Genomic DNA, 21086 nt, shown 5'->3' with positions numbered 1-21086 from the left:
CCTTATCTTGTTAATAAATCTATAAGGACACTAACTTGACAACCTTAGAGTACAGAAAGCAACAGAAATCTTACAAAAAATGTAAAAATCTGATATATCTTAACTGATTAATACCAATAAACCAGTGATTTTCAATCTGTGTGCCGTGAGAGATTGGTAGGTATGCCGCGATGTTTTTGAAACACATTCAACTTTCTTGGGATTTTACAAGCAAGTCGAACACATCAGTTAATAAAAACTACTACAGAGACACTCTGAAACCTTCCAAAACATTCAATGGTTTTCATTTAACTTGAACACTGAGAAGTTCATACTTAAATTTCATTTTCGACTGCAACAGTTCAACTGTTAATTTAAATGTGGCACAACAAGCACTTCATATGTCATAAATGATGCATCAAACAATCAAACTGCTTTCTGGAACACATTCTCATTATGCAGTAAGCTACAGCTACTACGCTGTAGGTTGGAATTTTATATCAACTGCAGAACTTCGTGCTTATTGTGTATGAATTAGCCTCATCATTTATCCATGGAAAAATATTTAAGTAAGTCTGGTGCTGCAAAGGAGAATATGTTGAATCAAAAGCAAGGAATCAAACGAAAGTACAAAAATGAATACATCGAATACAGTTTTATTGCTTTGGAATCAAAACATTCTCAATTACCATTCTGCCTACTCTGCAATGCAGCTTTATCGAACGAGACACTTGTTCCTAGCAAACTGAAGAGACACTTGGAAACAAAACATTCAGCTGTGAAGGATAAACCAAAAGAATACTTCGAGAATCTCACAGCTCAACAACATGAACAATCAAGGAAACTTGTGAACTACATGAAGCTGTCCAAAAAAGGATTGATTGCAAGTTATAAGGTTGCTTAATTGTTGGCAAAATGCAAGAAAGTGCATACGGAGGCCGAATCAGTCATTGCGCCAGCATTAGCCATCATCATTGAAACTATGCTTGGAACGGATGCCGCTAAAAAGGTTAAGCAAGTTCCACTGTCCAATGACACAATTTCACACAGAATTGTAGACTTGTTGTCGGATTTGAAGGATCAAGTTTGCAAACACTTCGTAGCGCCTGAAGATGAATTGTCTCTGCTATGATCTCTTCAAGTTGATGAATCTACTGACATTGGTGGAAAAGCTCAACTTCTGGCTTTTTTTTGATTCATGAAAGATGGAAAAATCATAAACGAATACTCATTTTGTAAAGATTTAAAAAGTACAGCGAAAGGCCAAGACATTTTGAGTTGGTGAATGAAAACATTTTGCTCTTCAAATTACATTGGATAACTGTGTCAGCATTTGCACAGATGGCTGTCCTTTAAAGCAAGGAAAAAAGAAGAGATTCGTCACTCTGCTGCACCAACAAAATCCAAACATTACGATTGTTCACTGCATTATTCACAGAGATGTTCACCTCCAAATCTTTGCCTAAAAATTTGCAGTCTATCATGAATCAAGTTATTCGAGTGATGAATTTTATCAAGTCTCAGCCACTTCAATCTTGACTTTTCTCTCTTCTCTGTGACGCAATGGATTCAGACTACAAAAAGCTACTGTATCACACTGAAGTTCGATGGCTTTCAAAAGGAAAGGTGTTAAAGCGTCTTGTCCAACTATAAACTGAAGTAATTTCTTTCTTGGAGGTTGAGGAAGCAGGTTTTGAATTTTCTTTTCTTGATGAGATCTGGTGGCCAAAGGTTCAATTTCTCTCTGACTTGTTTGACAAATTAAATTATCTGAACTTAAGTCTCCAAGGACCATCTGAAAACATTACTGCAATGTCCAAACTGAAGGCCTTTGATGAAAAGGTGACACTGTGGAAGAATAAGATTTCAAAAGGAGTCCTTGATTGTTTTCCTTCTGTTAACAAATGTCCGTCAAAGAAGACGTCAAAGAAAATTGTCCCTCAAATTTTGAACACATTAAGCAACCTACAGTTCCCACTTAAACATTACTTCTCGTCACTTTCTGTTGACAAATGTAACTGGGTGACCTATCCATTCTGAATCAACGAGACCACAAATCTTACAACTGAGGAGGAAGAACAGCTCACTGATTTATGAAACGACAAATTTTATCAGTCACTGTTTCCCGAAAAGAGCTTGTACGAGTTTTGGATCTCCATTAAAAATTCATATCCTGCAATCAGTTCAAAAGGAGTTGAAGTTCTGCTTTCATTTGCATCTTTGTGGTTTTGCAAAATTGGATTTTCAGCATTGACTGAAATTAAAGACAGAAAGAGAGAGAGGCTTCTTACAGTCAATGATGTAATGCGAGCTTGTTTGTCTACGTTAAAGCCTCGCTTCAATTTTATTTGCTCTCAGAAGCAAGCACAAACATCACTTTGAAAACATGTAAAAATAAAAAGTTTTGATTTTTCTGCAATACCACAAAATCATTAAAAAGCCTTAGAATGACACGGCCAAAGCAAGCGATAGTATTGTCGATGTGCAGATGACATTAATATCGCTTGCTTTGGCCACGATTTTCCTTCTAAGGCTTTTTAAGTTAACTCTTCTGTATTACGTGTATATAAACATGATGCACAATGACATTATTATCGCATGCTTTGTCCATGATTTTCATTCTAAGGCTTTTAATTCTTGCCATATAACATGTACCTAAAAATATCGTTAAGGCTTTCCAGGTGTGCTGCGAAAATTTTCAGATTGTTGTAGTGTGCTGCAAGTCAGAAAAGGTTGAGAACCACTGCAATAAACACATAAGTGGCCTACCATTATGCGATGTAGCTTGGTTAGAATGAAAGTAGTGATTAGTGAAAGCTGCATACAATCTGCACAGGAATTTTAGCAGCCAAAGCTAGGGACAATGCATGGTTTCACATGGTATGACAAGATATCTGGAACATTTCTCACATATATAAATTTAAGTCTATAAGTAAAAGATTAATAGCTTTATACTTCCTTCATATGAGGAGGAAGAGAAACTTTCATGGCACTGACTCCTGACAAAGTGTAAATAATCTGTTAATGATATCAAAAGGAACTCTTGTGAGCAATCTATGAAAGCTCTACCCTCATGAAGGCCATACAAAAAAGATCAAATTCAGCGCAATGAATTCTGACTGGTAGGCTTGATAATATAGAGGAGTCATCTTGGACTTCTATGGAAATAAAAATTCCAAAAAAAAAAAACACATATCCAGATATACATATAAAAAATACCAATGAAAAAAAACATGCATAATATCAATAGTGTTTACATCTGATTGACAATGACCTAAAATTAGAAACAAATCTATAAATAGATATTCCAGTAATGTAAAGATTGTATGTTGTCTTCTGTATTGTAATATAGTTAGAATTTTTTGACATGTCAATGACTTAGTTACTTTCTTGGAAGATCTATTTATAGATTTTTTTCTAACTTTAGGTCACTGTCAATCAGATGTACACACTACATTACCTATGTTACAAGACAGGTTTGTATCAAAGTAAAACATTTTAATTACATCACAATGCAGAAAACAAGAGAGAATCTAAAGTCCTGAGTAAAAGTTATTTTTCTATTACAGTGAGTGAAGAGGAGAATAAATTCTAAATGAAAGGTAAGAGAAAAACTACAGAAATGCAGTAACAAGTTCTTAATGACAAATAAAAGCAAATCAAATCATATAGATGAGAGACTGCAGGTGACAGAAGATCTATAGCACTCTGTCTACACTACTTAAGATCAAATTTCTAATTTTAATTTTCTATAAAACTAACAAAAAAAACACTTTGCATAAACTAGTAAATCAAAGCAATTCAAACAAAGATTAAATGATAAGCATATGAATAAAATAACAAGGCTTAAAACTGCTGCAGAAGATATTTCCAAAGAAGTAAACCCCAAAATTTCAGCAGTTATACTTGCAACAGACAGAAACACAGCTGCAGTAACAAGAAATCAAGTAAGGTTTCTGGCATGTATTATAAGACACTCTCATCAAAACTGAAAATAAAAACTGTATGCATTTAGAAGTACTTCAAGCAGATACTTGAACAAAGCTTCTACTATCAGAGTTGTTGAATGTGAAACTGGAGCATTGTAGTTTTCAAAAAGTAAATAAAATAAAGCACAGTAGAAATTTATTAGGTTATATAAGAGAACTTAAATTAAAAAATATTAAATAAAATGTACCTCCTGCAGCTATAATCTGGTAATGTAACTTGACAGTTTGTTTACCCTAAGCTATTGCCACGTGATTAGTTAATTTGTTACATTAGTTAGAAATGACTCAACGTATAATAAGAAAAACAATACATTTAAATGAAAGCAGATGCAAAACTCTTACAAGCCTGTGGATGTTTCTGATAAATAATTGTAAATATTTATTGCAATCTGCAATCATTCACATAAAAAACATTTATTTTTTATTTTATTTCATAATTTGAAACTTTCACTACAGTTACTATTAGAGTAGAAAAAATAAAAAATAAAGTATAATGTTTACCAAACAAAAACTTCCAATTTTCAGTCGGGAGGTTCTAGAGTTTGTTAAACAAATAGATACAAAAACTGTAAAATAAAATACTCATTCTTAGCATGAAGGTTAACATTTTCCTAAATTGAAAATGTGTTTTCAATAAATACCTCCTCTCATAAAATAGATTTTCTCTCCCTTCAAAAATATCTATAATACCACACTGGACTGGTGAAGACAATGAAAAATTATCACAAACATAAGATGGCAGACAATATCACACCTCAACAGGTGAAGGTATAATTCCACTTTATGAATCACAAACATAAGAGGCAGAAAATATGAAGAAATTCCACAATACACATTAACAATTATTGAGATCTCCATAGTGGTAGTTCAACATCATCCAACACGTGGTAGTATATCTGGATACTGTATACCTTTCCTGCTGTAGGAAGAAAATCAGTTACCTCATTACCTTGAAACAGGAATTTGTAGGAAAAGATGAGATTCCTCATAAAATCCTTATCCACTTCCAGGCATTTTCATCTTAACCAATATCCAGTAGATGGTAGGAAGGAGGAAAGCACCAGTGGGATGATAGCTTTAGTCCAAAGCCTGGCAGCATTGAGCATAGTTCTTTTTGTCACAGCCAGAAGTTATGTGAGGACATACTTAGGTGGACCATCTCAAACCAACACTTGACCCCTAGGAACTTCATATAGAGTATGGTAGGTAAGAGGAAAGTCTCAGCCTGAGTGGCAAACTGCAACATATACCTACATCTCCAACATCAGACACACCAGGAATGTATATCTGGCTGATGGTAGAAAGGATTAATGCCATGGTGGAGGAAAAAAGCAATCTTCTCAATATATATATATATATTTTTTATATTAAAGTAGTACTAGAATCAAAATCTGGTAGCATCTGGAATTGTAGATCAGGTCTGAAATAAAAAGTGCTATACATCATTGACACCCATAAATTCTATTGCCCTACTCTCAATTAAGTGGTATGATGCATCACTCAGGAGGACAGCCTCCATGGTTCTCTACCCAAGCAGCTATGGACTGGTAAGTAGCAAGGACTTCCATACTCCACTACAGCAAAGAAAGGAAAAATATGTTGGAGAGTCTGAAGGGCAACGTTATTGGAGAGAGTACAAAGGGTGGCCATAATGCCCAATTATGTAAAGAAGAACTATAGTTTTGATGAAGTCAATCAAGCAACACCTTGTAATATCTGTTATTGTACATTAAGTCTCAATGCCACAGAGCATAAGAAATAGGCAGCAAACCCTGTCTGCTTTATTCATGTGCATTCATAAGTGAACAGTCTGTGATAAACACATTTATGGAGTAAAAAAAAAATAATCCACTGGAGAGAACTACTAGCAATCCTATGGATCACCCCATCTCTATGGTGTGTATAACCTAATCCTGCAATGTAACTGTTCTGATACAGATGACAGTGGAGATGTACATCTCATACCTGCCAGTATCTGGAACTGTACATCAGATCTACAGCATGAAAAGCTACAATTCAATTGACATAAACATAGTCACAAAGTGGATAGTGCTTTAGTTTTTTTAAATTATTCCTGGTCAGGCACCATTCACCACTGTGAGAACCACAAAACACTAAGAAAAAGGACCCTGTAAATAACAAAATAATAAAAACATAGTAAGGAAAAACTAAGTCTGTAACATAAAGGAAAACATCAACAAATATGGGACCAAAATCAAGCTTGTCTGTACAGTACTACCACTAACTGAGAAGTAATTTATGTGTGAAAATGTAGAGTGGTCACACTCGTAATGGTTCCAACAGAAAGAAATACTAATCAAGAAAAGCTATTTTGGAAAAGGAGGCAAGATATCGTATAAGAAATCACCTTTCATTCACACTTATTCAGAACTTCACAACTTTTGTAATTATTTATTTAAGAATCTGATTCTGTTTGTATAACAGACTTGTAATGTTTAAAAGTTTGCTCTATTTTGTAAGGCTACACTTATTACATTAAGTTATTAGAATGTATAGTTTTATGGTCACAGACACATCAAGGTTACTGAGTGTGCATACAATTACAACATACATAAATTACAAATATCATATTAGGAAAGCATTTCACTACATGGTATTATGTAGACTGGATATTTGAAATGCTTCCTTTATCAGATACTCAATAACATGAGAATTATTTAATAAGTATATTTAATAAAAGTTTAAAAAAAGAATGAATTTCTATTAATATTATTCTTCACTCTCTTTTATATCCCTTTATCTTCTGCAATTTCATACAGTTTCAGAACACAAACCTTTGGAACAGACTTTCTGAGAATTTCTTTGTATTCATCCTTGGTAATTTCTTTTTTGTTGTAATATGGTTTAACTGCAAGTTTCACTTCCTCAACAACTCGCTCCTGCCGATTAAGTTTCTTGAGGAACTAGTTTGAGGACATTACATAAAATATTTAATCAAATGCATTAGTTTTTTATCAGTTGCAAAAAAAAAAAGGTTTCCACCAAAACAGTATATCACATAATAGTGTGTTACTGATATCAGATAAAATTCCAATAAACAACATATAAAACAAACTTTGCATGTTCTAACACAAGGCTAATATTATATAGTAATTTAGAAACAAAAAATCTAAGACTACTTTTTAACAGTTAATGTATCCATACTGGATCAAGTAGCCTTAAAAACTACATATTATGGATAAGGAAGCAATAACAACAGTCTACTAATCTGAAGCTATGAGCTAGATTAAAGACAAATATAATCTTATAAACTGAGAATAGGAACTCAACACAGACACCCAAAAAGTATTATACCAACATCTTTTCAATATAACATGTATTATATGTTTACTACAGTTAAAACAGTTGTAAGTGGATGATAAACATAGTACCCTAACACAACAAAGAGAATATCGATACAATAACAAATTGTGCACTGATGAGGAACATATTAAACAAATTAAAACTGTAACAAATGTATAAAAGGTACAACTTTGGTACAGTATTAGTTCCCAAGTGGCAGTGGATGTACTCCAACTCTAGATGTCCACTACCAATCAAAGAGTTAAAACTAGTATACTTACAACAGCAGACCAATTACTAAAAAGAGACTACTGAATCCAGCTATACATCTAATGTACCTGGCTAGATATGGTTTGATAATTACCCTTTAGTACCACTTAATATAAGCTATGTTCTAACTATCATGTTGAATGAATTCTCCATGATGATTATTTCAGATTGAAAAGCCTTAACAGCCAGATTCTCTTTAAATCTATATGTCCTTTCATATGTTGCTTTAAAAAGAATATCAAATTGATAAGTCAAATCCCATATTATAGTGAAAAATAAGCAAGTACTTACAGATGGTAGAAGTTCAATAGTCTACAATTATTTGTCAGAGATAATTGCTAGTGTAGGACTGTAAGCAAAGTGGACATTTATATTTATAGATAATAAAGCACTTATGCATTTTGTTAATTTTTGTTATTGAATGGGAACAAGTTGACAAGTTAAAAGAATTTCCTATACACATGTGTAAGATATATCTGAGGACAGACATCACTGAATAATTTCAAACTTTTAGATCTTAATAACAACAACTTTCTAACTAGATACATTACAGTAATAGTCATTGATAGCTTATAAACCTTATGTACTGGGAAAATATTATAAACATTATTTAGTTTCCTTAGCATTATTTTTTACCATCATATTCAATAATTGTAATGGAAAAACTATTATTTTAAAGAACCTAACTGATGTTAAATCATCATTTTTAAAGTAAGTTAAACTACTACAAATTTTATATGTTTAAGCTGTTACTACATTGATAAGGTTACATTTAAAATATTTTACTATAAAACTTTCACAGTTATAATAAATATCTATGTATGTCTTCTTATAAAAGTAATTCACATCAAAACCTGAAGTATTATGGTAAAATGTAGTGTCATGAAATAAGTTTGAAATTATTCTCAATGTCAAAAGAAAATGTGATGCTATGATGTTTGTCAGATATTGTGAAATGAAACAAAAGCATCATCAACATATCTTTAGATGAGACAAGGCAAAAACTGTGGCCAAACCATATACCATATCAGTCATCATTAGTAAAAATAAAGTTAGAATGCTTTACATCTCATTCTAGTAGTTTTTTTGAGATACAAATTTTACTACCTTGTATGAGACATATATATGATCTTGACATATATAAGGTTCAGATGTTTTTTTTTCTAGTGGAATATTTCTAATTAAAAGAATCAACATTAAGGCTTGTCCTGAAAACAAATCTAGGAAGGCTGGTTTCTCAATGATGCAGTATATATTTTTAAGGCAGAAAATCCCTTATGGAGTTTAGGCAATTATGTAATTCAAAAGTACTAGTACTGGATACAGTTGGAAAACCTGTTTGTTTTTTTTATTTCTTTGATATCATATAGAGCACACCAGGATGCAAATCACTATAAATAAATTCAAAAGTAGTGTTATCCCTTTTTATCTTTAAAAAAATGCAACTTTGTGACTTAGCTTCTCCAGTGAAAGTTTACATATTTTATAGCACTTACTTCTGTCACACTTTAGCTTTATCTTGACAAAAATTTTCTCTTTTTTTCCCATCTAAGCATTTGTATGAATTCTACCTCACTTGCTCCAGTCTTTATGCCCCACTAAGTCATCCCTTGCAAATTTAATATTGTGACTCTCCACCTATATCAATGCACCCTTTATACCCGATCAAATATAACATCCCCCCTATTCTTTCGTGTTCACTTTATACAGAGGAAGCAATTATTATCAGAAATATGTTTTTGGTATAGAAAAATGGAAACTTCTGAAACACTTACCTCTTCTCCACCTTTAGCTAGAAAATTATGCTAACAAGGTGAAGAGAGCCACAGACAGCAAAATCCACATAAAAAATAACTGCATAAAAAAGCAGATGTGCAAAATTGAGATATAATAAAGCACATTAGTAAGGGTTCACACTACTTCTGGAACAGTTACAGTTTTCATCCAGATAAAATGAAAACTAAACATGTGGTAAAGGCAAAAATGGCTACAGAGTTAACTCTGTTCATCATCACAAGATATTTCCATATTTGAACCACAAAGACAAGGTTCCATGTCTCGTCATTAGATGTATAGAGCTGTGGATGCTCTTGCAGATTTGGATAACAGAATATTCAACATAAGAAGATTTTAAAAAGCTTGGAATAAGATGGCATCAACAATATTACAAAAGCTTAGTAGAACAGTTAAACTGTATACACAGCATACAACTCATAAAGATTATTTAATAAAATTTGTCATAACTATCACCTTTAAAATGATTAACTCTTAACACTCTTGTCATAAAAACAATAATTAAATATTAGATCAATAAATAATAACTCTTTAACTGCAATATCATTTATATCCAACATCTACTATGAAAAAAGGATGCATTAAACTGAATGAAAATAGGTGCAGAAATGTTAGAAACAAAATGTACAACACAAAACTATTCATCCAAAAAATACAATGCAGAAATGTTTAGAAATACATCTCTAGCTTGAAGTTTATTCTATCAAAAACAGTCTATAACATGTAATTATTCTACAAAACATAAATATATTGGCATAAAAGTTTTGATTTTAGCAATTTCAGCCTACCTTTTCTTTAACTTGCATTTCCACTGCTGAACTTGGTAACTCATCCAAAATTTTCAATTGGGATTCATCCAGTTTTATCAAGACTCCTTTTTTCTCTGTTTGCTTTTTACCAGCAACAGAGGCACTCAGTTTATATCTATCAATAACCTCAAATCTTATTAAGTGTTTATGCTTGTTGGCTTCTGGTTTTGAATCTATTTTTTGCTTTTTAGAACAGTGTCCAGAAGTTTCTTGCTTGGAATAGCTTTCTGATGATAACTGAGAATCAAATGACTCAAAATTCTGATGATTCTCATTCTTTGATTTCCTTGATTTATCCTTGTATGAACCACAATTTCTTTTATTAAGAGAAATGGTTAATTTTTCTGATGAAAGTAATGAATCAAATGAGTCTTTTGGCACAGAAACATAATTCTTTGGAAAAACTGAGGCAGTTGGCTTTTCCTCTTCTTCAATTTCCAATATTAAAGAATCACCAGGTGAATAAGGAGAATATGGAGATGCAACATCCATGTCTACAACATCTGTTACATCTTCTTGGAGTTGCTGCTTTGTAATAACCTGAGAACTTGATACATGTGTCACTGTGCTATTAACTGGTGATAAAGGTGTTGTCTGAGCCACAGACACAGCAGGTTGGCTCAGTGGGAATATCTGACTTTGAACAGAAGCAGGAAGTGGAGGTGGTGGTTGTCTGAGGTTAGGCAAAGACATTTGAGATGGTAATCCTATACTGAGAGGTGGAATGTTTGTCAATATTGGATTGGAAGATGAGGAAACTTCTGTTCTGAGATTTTGTGACCTTATTTGAGAAAAAGCACCTAAAGCATTTGAAGGAGGTAAAAGTGAATTTGACATGTTTACCGATGACAAACTAGGAGGAGGTTGTGTTGAAAACATTCCCCTTGAGATTACATTCTGTAAATGTGAAGCTGTAAACATCACATGTGGAGGTGCTGCACCAAGATGTTGATTTGGTAATGGGAGACTACCAGAATTCAGGTGAGCTCTGTTGCCTGAAGCAAAGTTCCTATGATATGACTGATGCATAAAGTTTGGTGGAGGAATTCTAAGGTTTGGCAAAATTATTGCTCTATGAAGCCCATCAAATTCAGATGACTGAGATACCTTATGACTCACAGTATCTAATGTTGAGAGAGCAGTCAATACAGCAGTACTAACTAATGTGTTTGGCTCTGAGACATGGAAGTTATAATTAGTCAAAGGAATATCTGGTAATGGTGGTTCTTCTGGTTCTGGTTCAGTTGGAAGTGGTGGCAATTCTGGTGAGGGTGGTGGCTTTGGTCTTCCTTCATGCACTGTAGATGCTGTATGACAATAAATATCTTGTATATTTGGGCTACAGGTTGGTTCACAAGGATCATAACTATCATCTGGAGGAGATGGAGATTGTGGAAAATATCTTCTTGATAAATTTTTATTTTTGAAATGACTTTTAGGTTCATTATAACTAGGTAAATAAACTTCTTCTTTGCCATTGGACTCTAATTGTGAATCAATATTTCGTTCCACTTTTTTCTGAAAATCATTTTCAGTTTCATTCTCAGAATAATTTCTATCCCCAAAATCAAAATTATCTAATTTCAGATCATTGTTGCTCATTAAGGTATCTTTCTCCAACTGAAAGTCTTCATCAAGAGGAATTTCTTTTGGGGTATGTTCAGAGATGGCTTCACCACAGTCAACATTTTCTGAACTTTGTTTATGAAAGCTTTCTTCAAAAATGTCACTTTTCAAGGAAAGACATTGATTGTTTAAATTTGAAAACTCTTCATAACTTTTACATTTTCTTTTATTAGCACTATCTCCCGTTAGACTTTTAGATTTCTGAAATCTGTTGTCAATGTGTTTTTCTGGTGCATCATCAACATGTCCCACTACTTCAGAATCCTTGAGTGTATTTCTATTAAAATTAACATTGATAATAATACTATCACCTTTGGCATAGATTTCTTTTGCATCAAGTGATGTTATATCAGAATATGGACTTGATCCTCGACCTTTCTTCTTTTTATGGTCACGATAACGATTTTTATCAAGATGTTTTTTTTCCTGTTTATCAGATTTCTCTTTGTGTCCTTCATACTTTTCACCAAAGATTTTTGTTTTTTCTTCTTTTCGACTGTCACGTTCTCGGACTTTTTCAGATAAATGTTCATGCAAATGCCTCCTGTACTTTTCCTTTTCCTTACTCCTATTATTCTCTTCTTTATATTCTTTGTTTTTATATCTTTCTCTATAGTTCTTTTCAGATTTTTTTTCATTGCTCTTATCTACTCTCCACTCTTGTTTTTCATTACTTTTGTCAAAATATTTTTCTATTTCTCTTTCAACTCTTTTTTCATTAGAAAATTGATTATTTTCAGATATTTCTACATTATTTTTTTCTTTCCACAAATCAACTTCCAACTGGTCTTTAACTCTATTACTCCCTATTCTCTTGTATTTGTCATCATTTCTGATATAAGTAGAATCTGTCTGCTGGTTTTTAGCTCCTTCTTTGCTTCTACTGTCTTGTTTCCACTGATCTAAATCTGGCTTCTGATGTTTATTTCCTTCTCTACTCCAACCATCCTGTTTCCATCTGTCAAAATCTGACTTATAGGATTGGTTTTTTTCTTTATTCACTTTTATTTCACGCTGATAAAGTATATTTTCATCTTTAGGTTTTCTATCTCTGTAATTTCTATCTTTAGTAGTCTTTGACAATTTTTTCCAACTGATTTCAGAAGATCCAGCATCTATTCTTTCTAATACACTAGTTCGTTTAGTTCCTATAGTCTGCTCTAAAGTTCGCTCCACTTCAACTTTTTTTATTTTGGGAATTCTTGGGAGATCTGATATATTGATTCGAGGGGTAAGGTCTGTTAAATCATCATATTCTTCTTGTAGATTGTGCCGTGAACTGTGTCTCTCTTTTTCTCTGCGCTTCTTTGAATGAACATTTTCAATTATTTCACCTTCTTCTGCTTCATCATCTATATTAATTTGACTTGCCTTGTAACTATTCTTATGTTTTTTCCTTGACTTTGATTCCTGTTTTTGATTATCAACTGTATTACATTTTTCTTCATTTGCAAAAAGTAAAGCCACCTTCTTCTCAACATCATTTTGCTCATTACAAGAAATATCTTTATTTCTATTCACTTCATTTTTGACACTATCTCCTTGACAAACCATTTCACTTTCATCTTCAGAAATATCTTCTACTTCTGCCAAATTTAAACTTATCTCATGAGAAAATTCCACATTATTATTTGAGTCCCCTAATTGTTGTTGATCACTAACCTCTTTCTCATAATGCATAGAAGTTTTCTGTTTTACTACGTTCTCTTTGGCTTCTCTAATTACTTCATTCTTTTCTCCTTCCTGCTTTTCCAAAATTAAAGTTTTTTGAGGTTCTTCAGTACAGACACTAATTCTAGTTCCATACAAATTCTTTTCATTATTCCATATCATTTCTCCAAATTCCTGAGAACTAGTTCCTCTATTGTCTTCACCTTCCATATTTTCTACGTCATATAACTCTGCCTCATCCTGGTTATTTTCATCCTCAGTATTGAATTCTTGATTAGTGTTATCCTCTGTATTTACATTCATCATTCTTTCTTCATTATTATCTTCATGTTCTTCAACTTCACCATCCTCTACATTTTCTATTTCATCTAAATTTGTGGCTCTTCCTTTGGCATCCTCATATTCTTGAAAATCATCACTTTCAGTATATTCAGTTTTATCTATTTCTCCAAGTCTTTCTTTCTTGTTTCTCTGGTTTTGGACACCACTATCTTCCATGTTTTCAGCTAGGTATCTCGCATCATCATCACCATCACAGTTTTGTTCTTGAACATCATCAAATTCTATGATTTTAGTTTCACCTGTGTCTCCACTTTCTTCATCTTGTTGTTGTCGACAATCATCTTCAATTTGATCTTTGTCTGCTGCTACTTCTACTTCAATATCTTCCTTTTCTTCAGTTTGATATGCAATATCTCTGCCACCTTTACTTATATTCACATGAACAGACTCTTCAACTACATCAAAACATATTTCATTAACCTCACTACCTGTTTCTCTCTTGCCCACTTTACAAATACCAACATTCTGTTCCAATACATGCCTCTTTTTATCTTGTTCATACTGTTCCTTTTTATAGTTTTTTAAAGCTTCTTCATTTTCATTAGAACCATTATTTTTTGAAGAATTACTACAAGGAAAACTTTCAGGACATTCTTCATCATTATCTTTTTCAACAGTTTCTTGTGATAAATTTTTTTCTATAGTCACATCACCTTTATATTTCCCAGACAAAATTTCAGCAGAGTGGTTTGTGTGGGAATTTTCACCATCACTATACCTCTGTTCTTCTCCAACTTTGGCATCTTCATCTATTACTAACTCATTTTCACTAGAGTCACTACCTTCTTCAAGACTGCCAATCAGTGAATTAGGATGATAAACAGTATTGCTTGACAAAGAAAACTGATGATTAGTGCTGTCATCTTCTATTAACAAAGTACTTTCCCCTAATGACTCAATGTCACTGTATATATCAACATCTTCCTCTATATGAGTGTTTTTTTTTTCTTTTCTGTGTGAATGTTTATGCTTTCCTTTATGATGACGATGATGAATACAAGATACACTATACTGACCATCTGTGGGTCTGGAATCATTAGAATTAGAAACACTTTCTTTTGAGTATGAAGTCCTGGATAGCATACATCTATTATATACAGAAACACTTTCTTTAGAGGAACTACTAAAGTCCTCTTGATTTGTACTTCTACACTTAGAATATCCTTGAGATGAAGTTTCTTTAGAGCTAGTATCCTGGGAGACTGGATCTTGTGGCCTCTTCTGTATACTACCACTTGGGGCTTTCAGACTCACAGAATAATCTGTGGATTTTAAACTTCTATTCCACATAATTCGTGAGTCATAATTTATACAAGGTTGTATCTCAAAAATGGAATCTATCATGTCATAGTTCCGGTGACTTTCTAACGAAGGCACAGTAGGTATACAAGACCTAAAAATATACATATAGATATCTATATAAAATTTTTAAATACACTTATTTCACGTACTGCTGTTAATAAGTTATAATCATAGTGAGCATAGTAAGTACAGTATCACAAATTTCTATTAAGAGCATCTTAAATGCAACTTTGTCTTCTGGCTAATTCTTAAATACTTCAAGTTTTTGCTAGTGTAGGTTTTGTTATTATTCTAACATCCAATCTACTGTAAAATGCTATGGTCAGTAAAACTTCCTAATTAGGCTATTTAATAGTAACAAAGAAGACACATTTACACATTAATCAACATCAACTGTTACTGAATACAATAGTACTTCAGGCTTACACTTAACAAATAACATTCCAAATAATTTCTTATAATCATTAATATTAACTCATATCATTAATCTGGTTACAGCTAAAGCCTGTTTAAAGAAAGCATTGATAGTTGTATTATCTTATATGTAACAAACATTAACAATCCTGCAAAACATTTTACTGGTAAGTTAAAAAATTACCATTAAGTCATAAAGAAATCAAAAACTCATAAAAGTGACAGAATTATGGCATTTTATGTGAATAATTAAAATGATTTTGAATACTTTGAACAGATTTGTTATACCTGATCAGGAAATTGATCAATTAAATAAAAACAATCACTAATGCCAAATTTTCCAGTATTTCTACAGATATTACAGAGGATTAAATTTCCAACCATGTTTCTACAAATATTACAGATGGTTAAAATTCCTACCTCGTTTCTACAAATATTACAGATGGTTAAAGCTTTTACATCATTTCTACAAATATTACAGATAGTTAAAGCTCCTACCTTGATGAAACAAAAAGGCTAACAAGAACTTCTTTTGCATGAGTCCTAACTGGACTTCTTATGCACATATGTGCTAAACTAACATCACCTTCACTATCAAAGCTGAAAAACATAACAAAAAATGTTAATACAAAGAATTTAACTTTTAGAAACTTCTCATAGTTAATTCTAAAATGTTCATTCATTTCTAATCTTAATATCAGGTTAATAACAGAGTGGTAACAAAACATTTCTTCTAAGAGAGGCAATATTTACTAACTTTCCAAATTTTCTTCAAGTGCATTGTACATACTTGTGTATTTAATGTACTACAGGCCAACTTTATGCATTTACTTATTAAATTGTGGAAACTAGTTCAAAAATATCAGTTGTATATGTTTTGTAAACAACAGTCCTAATAATAATAAAAAAACAAACTGCAGTAGTATTTTACTACCTTCACTGAAAATTTACATCATGTGGTAAAAAATAAAAAATGTAGAACAATTACAGCAAAAGATACACTATAAAATGTAAAATGCTCCTTATGAAAAAACATTGTACATCAGTATATTGAAACTTCATCAAGAGACAAAAAAAATCCATAAATACACACAAACAAGGTTGAAAATGTATACATGCATAGTGTGGTTATTTTTAGTCTCAGGTGGGCAAATAGTCCTTTGGGATTTATATATTACATATTTATTACGAATTTCAAATATATATTCATTTACGAGTAACAAACCAAGCATTTGTAGACTCTTTCAACTGCATTCAAGAAACAAGACTCATCATTTGTTACTATATGCAAATGCAAGAATTGCTTCCTGACATTTGCCAGCAGCAGCACTTTTGTTGTCTGTGCAGAATGTATCTGATTGATGTCTTTTATTCTGAAATATTTTCCTTCAGACATATTTTGTTCCTTTCCTTTATAGTTGTCTTACCTTTTGTAATGTGCTTATAAAACAGTTTGCTTACAATATAGTTAAAGCACATAATCATCTTTCAAGTTCATGCAAAATTCAGTCCTAGAAAACAGAATACTAAAGTTCACAGAAAACAAAATGTGCTGCTATTTTCAATAATCAGGCATGCTTAATAAATAAAAGGACAAACATACTCACCAATATAAAAACATACATTACATTTTTGATGAAATCATAAAATTACAGGAACCTTTCCAACTCAAGCCTCAGGTACCAGTTTTGTTACATTTTGCTCTTATGATACTGACCTTGTACTGTTTAGTACTAACAAAATAAATTCAAACAATCCTAACAACTTTGGCTTCAAACACTTTATTCTTCAAACAATGTAAAAATGAACTCTTCTGTGTACTCTCTATGATGTATTATGTAATATACATAAAACTATTATAAATTTAAAGTAAAACACTTACTGTATCTCCTGAAACTAAACCACAGCATAATCCAAAATGAAAGAAATGTTTGACAGAGTGCACGTTATTTTTGGTTGTGAATCACAATTTGATCAAAGCAATTTTCTTAACAGTTAAACTAATAAAGTGTAAACACTACTAGTCAGGAATTATTCATCTGAAAAGAAATTTTCTGAAAAGAAAATACCTTGTTCATAAAAGACATCAGCATTTTATACACGCTCAAAAATATCTGTATATCTACACTTTCTAAACAACACTACACATTTTTACAAATTTGACATTCATCTTGGTTTGTTACACCAATCCACTAGATTCAACTGAAACTGATGCTGCAAATTAAGCCATGTACACTCTTAACCAATCGTACTGGTCAGGCCAGTACAAACTCTGTTGAGCCAGTAGATTTTCCAAGTAACTAAACTAAACTACCGTGGCAGGGGTTCAGTTCAGAGAGAGAGAAATCAGAAGAGTTCTCTCTCCAACTGGGTGTTCAGGAACTTTGTAGTTCCTCTTCGTCCCCTTTCGTAAATTGTTATTAAGATTAAGTGGTGATTTTTTTTTGATTTTTTTTTTATTATTATTATTATTATTTTAATAAATTAATTATCGTTATTATTCTTGACTTTTTGGGTGGAGGATGTCTCTCTAAATGCTGTTTTGGGTGGAGGCAAAGGCAGCAGTGGAAAGAAAGGCCGGGACTTGTCCCAAAAGGAAGAAGTTGGGCAGATGTGAATATGAATATAATTCATTCAAATCCAGATCAAATCAAACGGCACGATTCAGGGTCTGGCAAAAGAGTTGCCTGGGCTGGGATCTAGAAATCCAATGCCTAAAGATTTTGATGTGGGGGGAAACGGGAGTGCCCCGAGAAAACCCACTTTCACACGACAGGCGTCGAAAGTTTTGCCTGTCGTGTGCCCTGTACCTGAAAAAAAGGAATACATATTAATAACATGGATGTTATTTATTTAGATTCTTTGTTGAGTGGATTGTGATTCTTGAAATATGTTGAAAGGTGATATGTATTTTGTTGGTGCACTTGATAATTTATGTAGTGATGCCATTAGTTTGTTTCTATTTTCTGCTTTTAGATAATATTTGAGAGAAAGTTCTGTCATTCTATCTCTTATAGTTGGTAAATTACTGATTTGGTGTAGATAATTTGTTGGCGTAAATGATGGTAAACTGAATGCGGATTTTAATATTCTGTTTTGTTGCACTTGGATTTTTTGGAGTGTGTTGTTTGACATATTGTATGTTACTTGACATCCGTACTCTATTAGTGGACGGATGTAAACCTTGTATATTTGTATAATGGTGTTGGTCGCATTTCGATTGTTTACCAGTTATAGTCTTTAGATATGAAATCCTTTTCTGATTAATGAGTGTATATTGTTTATGTGTTTTTTCCATGTTAGTTTTGTGTCGAAAGTGACGCCAAGGAATGTGATGTTTTTGCTCATGTTAATGGTTGTGTTTCCAAGTGATAGTTTTAATTTTTCTAGATTTTTTCTTTGCTTCTTTAGTTTTCTATAGAAGGTGATTGCTTGTGTTTTTGTCGGATTTAACACGACCCTCCACTTGTTGCTCCATGTTGAGACGTTGTTTAGTGATTCTTGTACGCGAGACGTGGCCATTACGTGGTTTCTGGAGGTGCTCCAGATTGCGATGTCGTCTGCGTATTGTGAATTGTGTGTGTATGTTAGATTTGGAAAAGGTATGTCACTGACGAAAATTATGTATAGAAGTGGAGAGAGGACTGATCCTTGGGGCACTCCTGCTGTTATATTAAATAATTTGGATATGGTTTTATTGACTTTTACTTGTGCTGTTCTATTGGTTAGGAAATTTGAAATCCATTTGACTATCGTGGGATTTATTTGTAGGTGATTTAGTTTGTATATGATGGCGTTGTGCCAAATGCTGTCGAATGCTTTTTTGACATCTAGGAATACCCCGATGGTTACTTGATTGTTGTTGTAAGCTTTGTAGATTGATTCGGTGAGTCGTGTGAGGTGATCTGTTGTTTGTCTATTTTTTCTGGAGGCATTTTGAGATTCTGGAAGGATGTTGTTTGATTCGCAAAAATGGAGGAGATAGTTGGAGATAATTCTCTCCATCAGTTTGCCAAGACAGCTTAACAGACTGATGGGGCAGAAATTATCTGGATTTGTTCTGTTAGTTTGTTTCCAAGTAACTGGCTCAGTTGCGCTTTTAATCCAAAAGTCACTTTCAACACAGTTGTCAGAATTTGCCAAGACTTTGGAGGTCTCAAAACAAGACCTAAACAAGTCACTCTTTGAACATCCAACATAAATCAATGAAGTTCTGTTAAAAAGTTATAGTAATACAAAACAGCAGCAAATATTAAAGCAACTGCAAAGAAGCTCGAACCTGCACAAAATACAAGAACTTGGTAACCCCGAATTCCAGCCTCAATATATACATACATACATGCAAGCTGTCAGCAGAAACATGTCCACGAAATTCATATTATGACAGTAACCACCTACATAAAATACTCTGGTAATGCTTCTTGATTAAAAACATTCTACACTGCTAAATTACACGAAATCTACAGACAGATTTTATCAGTAATTAATTGTAAAATGTATTTAACTGTAAAAAATCTTACCTTTCATTCACAACCTCTAGCTCATTTCTATCACTGTGTAAGGGAATTAATGAGATTCCTGTACCATTATCCAAAACGTTAACTGTTTGTGAAAAACCCAGATGTCTTGCTATTAACAAAGTGTGACCAAGAGGAGATTTTATCAGTCTGTGGTCATTACCCACTTTCTTTGTCACAGCCAGAAGTGCTGCAAGAAACCTATAAAATGCCAGTGATGGTCGTTTTACCTGTAGCAAATAAAAACTGTTTACTACAAGGCTCAATCAACAATGTTTACTGACAATCATTTTTAAACTACACTGACACCATTTTCAAAATTTAAGATTTCTTTGAAAATATTTGTTGAATCACAATTTCTTTTTTAAATTCTAATAAATCTTTGGAACATTAATTTAACACTATTAAGATGATGATTACTTTGCCATAACAGACATGTTGTCGTGGTTTTCTTTATTGAGAAATTTTACACTTCTGCAGAATTATATTATCTTTCTTTTTTTTTCAGATGTTTTGAAATCTAATATAAAAAGCCATTTGTGTAGTTCAACAATTTTAAACTTCAGTTAATGAATTACATGATGTAATAGCAATCAAAGTGAGAACAAAACATATTTTTGTTTCACCTCAAACATCAAGTTCCATCAACCTTTTTTTTCAATTCCTATACAGCTTGTTAATAATAAATTATGCCAATACAATTAACTGTAAAAGCAAGATATAATAATGGTAAGAAAACTTCTGAGTACACATGGACCAAGATAAGAGGAAAATTAAAGATTCTGATTATATACCTCAGCCTGAATTTATGCAGGATAAAAAGCTCCCCAAAAAGCATCTGGATATGAGAATAAAAAACTCTTAACTCCAAAAAGCAAGACATCTCACATATCACACATACCAAAAAGAAACCAAATGAACTGGGAGACTGGTGCTGAAGAAGAAATTTAGCGACATGGAGAACAGGTAGTTTTGACCTACCCCAATAAAGTTATCATGATTCAGAGCCTCAGAATGAAGGGAATATACAAGACACATAGAAATTAACTGAGAAAGCAGAAGATGAAGAT

At 32.6% G+C, this 21086-nt stretch overlaps 1 protein-coding gene across 1 annotated transcript in view; it reads right to left on the bottom strand.

The window, feature by feature from the left end:
• The window catches only part of LOC143253029 (uncharacterized), a 47427-nt gene that overhangs the window by 10202 nt on the left and 16139 nt on the right, over window positions 1-21086 (bottom strand). Inside the window, exons 5-8 of the mRNA XM_076506113.1 lie at window positions 20020-20246; window positions 15998-16099; window positions 10124-15176; window positions 6764-6892 (exon numbers count right to left, since the gene is read on the bottom strand). Of these exons, the coding sequence (XP_076362228.1) occupies window positions 6764-6892; window positions 10124-15176; window positions 15998-16099; window positions 20020-20246 (5511 nt within the window). The remainder of the gene's footprint in view (window positions 1-6763; window positions 6893-10123; window positions 15177-15997; window positions 16100-20019; window positions 20247-21086) is intronic.

This window comes from Tachypleus tridentatus, chromosome 6 (assembly GCF_004210375.1).
Source record: "Tachypleus tridentatus isolate NWPU-2018 chromosome 6, ASM421037v1, whole genome shotgun sequence".
Lineage (NCBI taxonomy): Eukaryota > Metazoa > Arthropoda > Merostomata > Xiphosura > Limulidae > Tachypleus > Tachypleus tridentatus.
This window is presented reverse-complemented; position numbering and strand designations above follow the sequence as displayed.